The following is a 10994-nucleotide window of genomic DNA, read 5'->3' as shown; positions in this document are numbered from 1 at the left end:
ATTTATTGTTCGTAGATTTTTTGATGATGGCCATTCTGACCGGTGTGAGGTGATACCTCATTGTAGTTTTGATTTGCATTTCTCCAATGATTAGTGATGTTGAACATCTTTTCATGTGCTTCTTGGCCATCTGTATGTCTTCTTTGGAGAAATGTCTATTTAGGTCCTCTGCCCATTTTTGGATTGGGTTGTTTTTTTGATATTGAGCTGCATAAGCTGCTTGTATGTATAGCTGATTCACTTTGTTATAAAGCAGAAACTAACACACCATTGCAAAGCAATTATACTCCAATAAAGATGTTAAAAAAAATAATGCTGGTTTCTTTGAAAAACCTAATTATCAGCACTGCTGCACGTCTACTGAATAGTTATAACTGATGTTCAAAATGACATCCCTAACACAAAATACCGAAGTCTTCTCTGGTATATTCTATAAAATAAACGAGGCTCAGTATGTTTTAGTGTTGATGTTCTTTAATGCAATATTATTTTTAGGAATTTGAAAAGTTATGAGTAGAATTTATGCCTGTCATGGGCATCTATCATGTTTGTCTGCTCTACGTGTCACCCCCTATTCTCTGGGAAAAAGAACTCTATTCTATTGGAGAACAGATCTCCCAACTTCAACCAAGTGACTCTGATGGGGGCTGCCAAGCACAGTACCTTGAACCTACACCCACCCACCCTAACTGGTGGAAACATGACCTAGAGTTTGGACACTGTTACTAACCCCTTACTCTCTGAGCCACAGAGACCAAGGTGTGACCATGTGACCCAAATTGGGCCAATCTAAATGCTTCCCTGGGATCTTTCAAACTAGACTTGGGTGAAGAACAGGTGGACAGAAGAAAGAGGAAAAAAATATGTGATTCTGGGGCTGCTAACATCCACAGTCTTATCAGTATGGAGAAAGTCAGCTGAGACAGCGGAACCAAAAAGAGAAGCAGAGACGAGTTGAAGAGAGAGATTCTGGAAGGGTCCTGTTCCTTGTTTCCCGCCCAGGGGTTCCCATCCTCGCTGATGGGTGACTATGAAAGCCACTGTATTTCCTTCTGAGTCCAAGGTACTTTAAGTTGGGTTTCTGACACTTGGGGAATAAAGGGTTTGCCCATCCATCCATCCATCCATTTATCCATCCACCCACTTTTTCAGTAAATTAATATCTACGTAAAGCCAACCACATGCCAGGTTCTGTTCTAGGCACTGTTTCGGGTGCTGGAGAAAAGCAGTGAGCAAAACAGACAGAGTCTAGTCCCTTGGAGGCATTTGATCTAGTGGAGAAGGCAGACAAGAAACAAATGCATCATCTATTAGGTAACCATCAGTGCTAACAAGGAAACTGAAGCAGGGTCAAGGGGTAGAGACTGGGGTGTGGTGGAGAGGCAAGGAGGGTCTATTTCAGGAGGTGACACTTGGCAGAGTCTCAAATGAAGTGAAGGAGCCAGTGGAACAAAGAGGTAAGAGTTCCTGGCCGAGAGAGAGTGCCAGGATCAAGAGTCTGCTAGATTAACTGACCTCACTCTTTCCTCCCGGAGGACAAAGAGGGCATGATGGCCACCTGTGCTGTGGTGGGACTCAGCCTGTGTGGTCTGATACGGTCAGACAGACCTATATCGGAAATCCTCATCTTGGCTATTTCTGTCCTTGGCTTAGGTGTAAGTTACAGAAACCCTTGAGCTCAATTTCCTCCGAAGGAAAATGATTGTATAATAGCTCTTTCATTAAATCATTTATTTATACATTCAGCAAATTTATGGAGTACATCCTACATCTCAGGCACAGTGTTAGCCCTATCAAACTCATGGGGTAGAGAGGAAAAGGGAATTCTAAAAGTTTTGACTGTATATAAAGTAAATGTGGGATGTCCCTGGTGGTGCAGTGGTTAAGGACCCACCTGCCAACACAGGGGACACGGGTTCAAGCCCTGGTCGGGGAAGATCCCGCATGCCACGGAGCAACTAAGCCCGTGTGCCACAACTACTGAGCCCACGAGCCACAACTACTGAAGCCCACGCGCCTGGAGCCCGTGCTCCACAACAAGAGAAGCCACCGCAATGAGAAGCCGCCCACTGCAACGAAGAACAGCCCCCGCGTGCCACAACTAGAGAAAAGCCCGCACGTAGCAACGAAGACCCAACGCAGCCAGAGATAAATAAATAAATAAATTTATAAAAAAAAAATAAAGTAAACGCTTCCTTAGGGGAAGTGCTGAGTCCTACTTAAGGGCACCATGAGTGGGGCATCTAAACTAGGTGAGAAGGGGTGAGGCAGTGGGTTGTCAACTGTCTCCATCTTTACAAGAATAATTAAGACGATCTATGGAAAGTGCTCAGCCCCTACCAAGCCCACAACGGAAGTTGGCTCTCTTCCTTCTCAGAATTATAGATCCCGAGAAGGAAGCATACAGTCATCAAAGCCAACCTCCCAGCCATTGTAGGAAGTCAGGGGGCTTCTGTTCCTCAAACAAGCCTGCATAAAAGCAAATCAGTCAAGACAGTCCCATCCTTGGGACCAAAGAAGCTCAGCTCTCTTGACCCTTTGCGGGGGTGGTGGGAACACGCACTAGCTTTATAAGAAACTACAGGCATGAGCTCTTTCCAACAAGCTGACTAAAATGTTCCTTTTCTTATCCCAACAGAGAACCAGGAGCCGTTAAGTTAAAGAGAATATAACTCTTTCCTTGGGCTGACAAACAGATGTGTGGGCCACCTGTGTTAGACGGTGTCAAAAAGATGAACTCCAAATCTGATTCTGGCTATTTAGAAATAATAATAAAGTAAGATAGAAACACCAGTTAGCTGGCAGCCTGTTGAAGAAGCTAATGGTATACCAGTAAGTATTCATCTAATGTACACGTACATTGCTGACCATTCTCTGGTCTCCTTGCTCCCTGCCTTCTTCGATAAAAGAATTGATTCCTCTGTCGACCATTCACCCATCCTTCCTCCAGATCTCCGGCACCACCTCCAAGCTTCACGGCTACAATCACACCTGCCATCGCACCTGCTAATCCATCAGCCAAACCTATTTGTTGTTCAAATCAAAAGTGCTGCACCCTGAGCCTGGATGAGGGAGGCTGAGTGGCTTATGTAACTGACCTAGCTCTTCTTGAAGAGGATGAGCCAGAAAACACCCAGCGACTCTAACCCCAAGAAATCATGGAATGTACTTTCCCTCTGTATGTACCCCTGGCAGAGTGGAGAGTTCTTTTTTTTTTTTTTTTTTTTTTTTTGCGGTACGCGGTCCTCTCATTATTGTAGCCTCTCCCGTTGCGGAGCACAGGCTCCGGACGCGCAGGCTCAGCGGCCATGGCTCACGGGCCCAGCCGCTCCGCGGCATGTGGGATCTTCCCAGACCGGGGCGCGAACCCGTGTCCCCTGCATCGGCAGGCGGACTCTCAACCACTGCGCCACCAGGGAAGCTATGAAAAAGAGAAGACAAGTATTCTAAGAACTCATTTAATAACAACATTTAATGAACATTTTTTTTTTTTTTGCGGTATGCAGGCCTCTCACTATTGTAGCCTCTCCCGTTGCGGAGCACAGGCTCCGGACGCGCAGGCTCAGCGGCCATGGCTCACGGGCCCAGCCGCTCCGCGGCATGTGGGATCTTCCCAGACCGGGGCGCGAACCCGTGTCCCCTGCATCGGCAGGCGGACTCTCAACCACTGCGCCACCAGGGAAGCCCCAGAGTGGAGAGTTCTTGACAGAGGCATGACTAAGTTGATGAGCAGATTTCAGAGAGCCCATTTTCAATAACTGGAGAAGCATGCCCAGCAAAGCTGCAAAATGCATCTATCTAAGCCCAAATTAAACCAAAGTGCCTAGTCCAGTGCACAGCGGTATTTTGCACATACATTCCAATTTGGCTAAATTCTGTTTGTGTCTCCACAGAAAAGGATATAAAGGTCAACGCAGTAATTCACTTGCAGTGTCAACACCTGCATGATTTAAAACCCCATTAGTCATGAGATGAGGGGGAAAGAGAACTCCATGGGGAGTCCTGAGATCATGTAACCCCTCGAGCTCATGATTTCTGTAACTTGGGGTGAGCCTGCCCTCTTGGGGGGACTCATTTCTGTAAAAGCATCCAGAGGAGGATCTCTGAGGCGTCTTCCTGCTCTGCCTCTGTGAGACATGAGCTGCTGCAGGTCCTCCAGCACATGTCTCCCGACGCTGTCATTGTCAGTGGTCAGCCCTCCTTTACAATCTCCCCAAATGCCCCCTAGAGTCCGGACTGGTTCCAAGCAAGAAATGCTCCTTCCATTTGAAAGTCTGCATAATGGAGGGAGAGAGTCCAAACTGTGTCTCTGTCTGTGAGTTAACTGGTGCTGTCTGTTCCTTCCAGGCAGGATTAAGTGGTTCCCATACAGATGGTCCAGGGCCCCACCACCTCCTCTGCCCAATCTGGCAGCTCTAGCAGGACAACAGCTGAGTTGGCGTCCAGGAGATTGACTGAGAGGCTTTACAAGTAGTTTGTCAACGATAATACTTTAAATCTATGTTATATATATAATGTATATTTACATTTATAATTATTTCTATTTATAAATACAGGTGGCTTTCCATATCTGCAGGTTCCGCATTCACAGGTTCAGCCAAGTGAGGATCAAAAATATTCGAAAAAGGGCTTCCCTGGTGGCGCAGTGGTTGCGAGTCTGCCTGCCGATGCAGGGGAACCGGGTTCGCGCCCCGGTCCGGGAGGATCCCGCATGCCGCGGAGCGGCTGGGCCCGTGAGCCATGGCCGCTGGGCCTGCGCGTCCGGAGCCTGTGCTCGCCCCGGTCCGGGAGGATCCCACGTGCCGCGGAGCGGCTGGGCCCGTGAGCCATGGCCGCTGGGCCTGCGCGTCCGGAGCCTGTGCTCCGCAACGGGAGGGGCCGCAGCAGTGAGAGGCCCGCGTACCGCAAAAAAAAAAAAAAAAAAATTCGAAAAAAAATTTTCAGAAAGTTTCAAAACACAAAAGTTGAATTTGCCACATACGGGGAACTATTTACAGAGCATTTATGTTGTGTTTACAACTATTGATATAGCACTTGCGTTGTATTAGGTATCACAACTAATCTAGAGATGATTTAAAGTGCACAGAAGGATGCGCATAGGTTATATGCAAATACTCTGGCATTTTATATAAGGGACTTGAGCATCTGCGGATTTTGGTATCCTTGAGGGTCCTGGAAACAATCCCCTGTGGATATAGAGGGATGACTTGTATACAAACAGTTAAACTGTTTGCGAGAGATGGTCTTCCTTTACAATCTCGAGCAGGGTCCATAGTTTCCCTGATACTGTGACATCTTCTCTAGATGGAACCAAAAGGAGGAGAGAGGACTCACGCAGAAGCTCAACCTGCTTCTGCAGCAGCCTGTGGTGAGCATGGTTTACTGGGGATCATGAATTACAGTCTTGATTCACTTTTCGAAGAACCATCTGTGAGCCCAAGAAGCAAACGAAGCAAGATATAATGGAAATAACACGGTCTTAATGCTCAGACCTGAGTTTGAATTTTGGTCTTGCTCCTCAGTAGCTGTGTGACCCAGGCGGAGTAACTCAACGTCTCTGAGCCCCAGTCACCCAGGCGGAGTAACTCAACGTCTCTGAGCCCCAGTCTCCTCAATCCATAAATGAAGACACGAGAGTCGATCTTTCACTGTGGATGTGAGGACCACATGAGATAACACATGCAGGACTCCAGGCACAGAGGAGAAACCCTCAAAATGTGGCTGCTGCTATGATCACAACTAAGTTGTTCTTGAGTAAATTAACATGAAATTGGCAGAGGAAAATGGCGGCCAGCAACAGCAGTGAACCCCAAAACTCTATCTCACGACCAGCGTGACTGCCCAGGGGCCCTACAGTATACACAACTGGACCCTCTGTCCCGACACAGTGGTGGGAAGAAGAGGCTTCATAATCACAAACATACCTGGCTGCTGCATCCAGCTGTTCTTTCCTGTGAGGAGACGGGGGAGAAAAAAATAAACACAGCATAAATTACATGCAACCGCTCCCCCTCTCCCCAAAATTTGTCCCCAAGCTTCCCTTTGATGAAGACGAAGGAGCAGGGTGGAGCTCTGGGACAAGATGGTGCATGTGGAGGAGAACCAGTGAATGACATGGGTTTCCCCAGCCAGACCCCAGACCCCTCCTGTGATCCAACAGGTCTGGCTCTAACTCCAAGGTTCTTCTCAGCCGTTCGTTCATTTATTCAGCCCCCAAACGGTTGCTGCCCCACGCCTTGTGCTGGGTTCAGGCGATCTGTTTAGCGGTGGGGACAGATCAGGAAGCCAGGAATTTCATAACTTAGCAGCCACACACCCATCACTCTGTCACCACCGTCATCATTACAGTCGACACCGTCATCACTAATATTTATTGTGCGGTAATTAGTAGGCAGATACTCTTTTAAGTGCTTTTTATGGGTTCACTTAGTTAATCATCACTAGCAACCCTATGAGGTAAGTATCATGATCATCCCCATTTTCCTGATGAGAAAACTGAGACACAGAGAGATTCAGTAAATTGCTCAAGGTCTCATAGCCAGGAAGCAGCCGAGTCAGGATTCAAACCTAGATGATCTGGCTCCAGAGCCCACACTTCTAACCATGAGGCCACATGCAGTCTACACACATTCACAACTGAGACTTTGCTCAGGCTCTGCCTAGAACAGTCTTACTCCTCCTTTAAGTTCCAGCCGGAGGGGCTCCTCCTGGTGTTTCTATCTAAATTCCCAGGGTTGAGGCTGAGCTAATATCTTCGTACGTGGAATTGGATCACATTGTCTTAGAATTACGTGGTCGTGTGGGGGCAGGGCCTCTGCTTTTCTCAGCTCTAAAATCTGAGCACCCCATACCCTGGCACTTCGTAAGTGCACAGGAAATACTGAATGAATACCTGGACTATCATTGGGATCCAGGGTGGGAGAAATGGCGAGAGAATGTGAGGTATCTTGGTAGAAGAGGAAAAGGACCAGTTGGAGAGTTAAGGATTCCTAGTTCATGCGTCAGCTCAGCCTGTGGGTCTAGTGTGGCTTTGAGCTGGACACATCCTCTGGGCCTATTTCCCCTCCTGAAGCACGTGGACAGAAAAGGCTCTGACTTTTTAGAATCCTCTGGGGCTCTGGCTCCAGGAAAAGCAGGGACGGCAGTAAGAGGAGAAGGAAAAGGTGAGGGAGTGGGCCGAGGGCAGGATGGGAGCAGAGAGTAGTGTGCGGGGCAGTGCTAAAGGGAGGGATAAATTAGGAGTGTGGGACTATCAGATACACCCCACTATGCATAAAACAGACAAGCAGCAAGGATTTATTGTGCAGCACAGGGAGGATCGTGTAGTAACCTATAATGGAAATTATCTGAAAAAATATGTAACTGAGTCACTACGCTGTACACCTGAAACTAACACAATATTGTAAATCAGCTATATTTCAATTTTAAAAAAGAATTAGAGGCGCCACTTCCATTCCTTTCTCATGCTACAGGACAATGATTCCATGCCTCCCCCTCCATCATCAGAACTCCCCCGCCTCCCCACTTCCCCCCGCAGCCAGTGACCTTGACCTTAGCAGAGATCTGCCTCAGGGTCCTACCACCATATTGACAGTCTTATACCTGGTCTCACCCACTGGCTTCCCTTCAGTGTTGATGGATGAAGGGTCCATGCTCCTGCTGACGGCTTCACTTGTGCCTTGAAGCCCATGCCCTCCATCCTGCTCTGTCCTCTAGTCCTCCCCTCCCCCACCACTGCATCCGCCTATACCCCTCTCTACCATTATACCATTATACCATTCCCATCAAGGATAAACCCTGAGCCCTACATCCCTCGCAGCTGTGTCATCTGCACTCACTGTCCCCACGTGCTCGTTTCCTTGTCACCCTTCAGCCTGTGTAAGCTGGCTTTCTGCCCACCGCTCCACTGCAACTGCTCTAGTCAAAGCCCCAACACACTCCAAGAGATAACGCCCAGTGGGCAATTCTCTGTCCCTGTCCCCATCAACCATGTGACAGGACTAGCACGGTTGACCCTCTCCTGTTCACTGTTCTATCCCCAATGCCGCACCCAGTGTCTAGCACGTAAGAGACGCCCAGTTAAATACTTGCCGAAGGTATGGATACATGAAGAAAGGACTCGTAACCACATTCCAGACGGGATGTTCTAGCCCTGCTGTCACCAACAGTGGCTTCCCAGGACTGTGCTTTGGGACTTTAGTGTCTTCCTTGCGCTTTTCTCTCCTCTGTGCCATAAACCCACTACTTCCTTCCAGCACAGATTCAACCAGCAGAGACTAAACACCTAGGATGGGCCAGGTACTTTCACACATTTTATTCAGCTTGACCTTCACAACAACAATCTTCAGAAAAGGGTATCATTATCTCAACAAAACTTGTCTCATCTGACTTTTATCCAATTGTCTCCCTAAAAAAGTCTTTCTTTCCGGAGATATAATGGGCTTTGGCATAAGACCTGGGTTCCAATCTTTGCTCCATTGCTTACTAGCTGGGTGACATTAGACAAGCTGATTAATCTCACTGATGCTCTGATTCTTCACCTATAAGCTTATGGTTATGAAAAATGGAGTTACCCATTCTACTTATGTCCCAGGACATTCTAAAGATTAAATGAGATAGCCTGTATGAAAACAGATCCAATGTTATTTGGCCGTAGCAAAGGGTTACTGCATACAGCCCCCCTTCTCCATTTCTAAGCACTCCAATAATCTTGACCCTGGTCATAAAAAGAACAAGTTCTGGTTCTACAATAAATTAACTGGGTGTTCTTGGTCAAGTAACTTCTGTTTCTTGGGCCTAAGTCTCAGCTCCATTTTAGTTCTAATAGCTAATGATTCCAAAGCTGCACTGTCCAATGGTAGCCACTAATCAATCATCACATATGGCTATTTAAATTAAAATTAAAGAAAATTAACCATTCAATTCCTCAGTTGCACTAGTAATAGCTGCTCAACAGCCACATGTAACTAGTGGTTACCATATTGGGCAGTGCAGCCCTAGACAATGCTACTATCACTTTTAGGGAACAAATCTGTGTGCGTGTTTTTTTGTTGGTGGTAAGCAACATCTGGTTTTTAATGTCTGCTCTCTTCTCTGCTTGTGCATGAGGATGTACAATCTACCACCCCACCGGCATCTTCCTGTACCTTCCCAGCCTCCTACCACCTACTTCTACTAGGCCTACACAGTTTCCATTGGCCAGCAAATCAGAAGACCTGGGATTGGTCCCAGCTACGCCCAAGATGATGTGTGGCCTTGAGCAAGTTCCTGAGCTGCTGGGGGCCTCAGTTTCTTCTCATATAAAATTGGGGTGGGACTTGAAACTCTCTGAGGTTCTTTGCAATTCAAAAGTAATGATTTTATAATTTTAAGTAATCATAAAAGAAAAACAAAAAAGGCAATACCATCACTCATCACTGCTAGCCCCAAATATGCATGTATATACATACACATATGTACACATGTGTGTATACATACACACATATACTTGCAAATTAACAAAGAACTACACTTGCTGGAAACTGATATGACACCACTCTTAGAAATGGGCTACACAACTTCATCCTTTAAAATCTTTTGGAGGACTATAAGATGGTGCAGCCACCATGGAAAACAGTCTGGCAGTTCCTCAAAAAGTTAAACATAGAGTTACCTATTCCACTCCTAGGTATACACCCAAGAGCATTGAAAACACATATCCACACAACATGTGCCTGAATGTTCATGGGCCAAAAAGTGGAAATAACACAAATATGCATCAACTGATGAATGGATAAATACAATGGGGTATATATGATGGAATATTATTCAGCCATAAAAGGAATAAAGTTCTGATACACAAGACAACATAGATGCAACTTGAAAATATTATGACAGGTGAAAGAAATCATATTGTAAGTTTTTTGTTTTTTTTTTTGCGGTATGCGGGCCTCCCACTGTCGTGGCCTCTCCCGTTGCGGAGCACAGGCTCCGGACGCGCAGGCTCAGCGGCCATGGCTCTCGGGCCCAGCCGCTCCGCGGCACGTGGGATCTTCCCGGACCGGGGCACGAACCCACGTCCCCTGCATCGGCAGGCGGACTCTCAACCACTGCGCCACCAGGGAAGCCCCATATTGTAAGATTTTATTTTTATATGAAGTGTCCAGAATAGGCAGAATCGAGAGAGAAAATATTAGTGGTTACAAGGGCTGGGGGAAAAGAGGGAACCAAGAGTAACTGCTGAAGGGCACAGGGTTTCTTTTGGGGGTAATGAAAATATTCTGGAATTAGATAGTGGCGATCAATGCCCAACTTTGTGAATATACTAAAAACCTACCAAATTGTTACTTTAAAGGGGTACCTTTTATGGTATGTGAAATCCTTTTGTAGTATATGAAGTATATCTCAATAAAGTGTTTTTTCAAAAAAGTAAATCAAATAGAAAAACCTTTAGGAAGCAGGTGAGGACACACCAGTGTATTATCAGCTACTTTTTTTTTTTTTTTGCCATTAAACATATGGAGTGGGTTGGAATATGGGGGAGGGGAGGACATTCTTTTCCCAAGGGACAGCCTTGTCTCAGAATGGTTGCCAAGTGAATTCTCTAGTGGTTTTATACTTTTGTCTTTGAAAAAAGGAAAGAAATGTTCTCGCTTAGTGTAAAAGCCATTCCCGTATCACTGGCTGCTGTCTGCAGCACAATGTATTCCTTGGAGTCTCCGACAGCTAGGACAATGCCTTATTTACAATAAATCAACCCAAAAGAATGGGCCTCTTGCCAAGACCTTGGGATGCAAATCCCTTAGGAATCTTCTTGATTCAGAATTCAATGTGGTTGCACAAGTTCTTGTTTTTGAGTTCAAGGTCACTCTGTTCTCTTCAGGAGAAGCCACCTGCCCATTCTAAGACCCTGTTATCCCAAGGAAGGCTGATACTATCCCAAACCCCAAATGATTATAGCAACAATCGAATGTTAGAATCAAAAGGAATCACAGAGATCATCTTCTGAGTAAATC

The 10994-nt window shown here is 46.3% G+C and overlaps 1 protein-coding gene across 1 annotated transcript in view; it reads right to left on the bottom strand.

Moving 5' to 3' along the window:
- KCNQ3 (potassium voltage-gated channel subfamily Q member 3) overlaps positions 1-6515 on the bottom strand; it is a 30873-nt gene extending 24358 nt beyond the window's left edge. The window contains exon 1 of the mRNA XM_028500384.1: positions 5925-6515. Within this exon, the coding sequence (XP_028356185.1) occupies positions 5925-5989 (65 nt within the window). The 5' untranslated portion in view covers positions 5990-6515. The remainder of the gene's footprint in view (positions 1-5924) is intronic.
- Between the last annotated feature and the right edge of the window lie 4479 nt (positions 6516-10994).

The sequence above is a fragment of the Physeter macrocephalus genome, chromosome 15 (genome assembly GCF_002837175.3).
Source record: "Physeter macrocephalus isolate SW-GA chromosome 15, ASM283717v5, whole genome shotgun sequence".
NCBI lineage: Eukaryota > Metazoa > Chordata > Mammalia > Artiodactyla > Physeteridae > Physeter > Physeter macrocephalus.
Note: the sequence above shows the minus strand (reverse complement) of the source record. Positions and strands in the feature narration are given on the sequence as shown.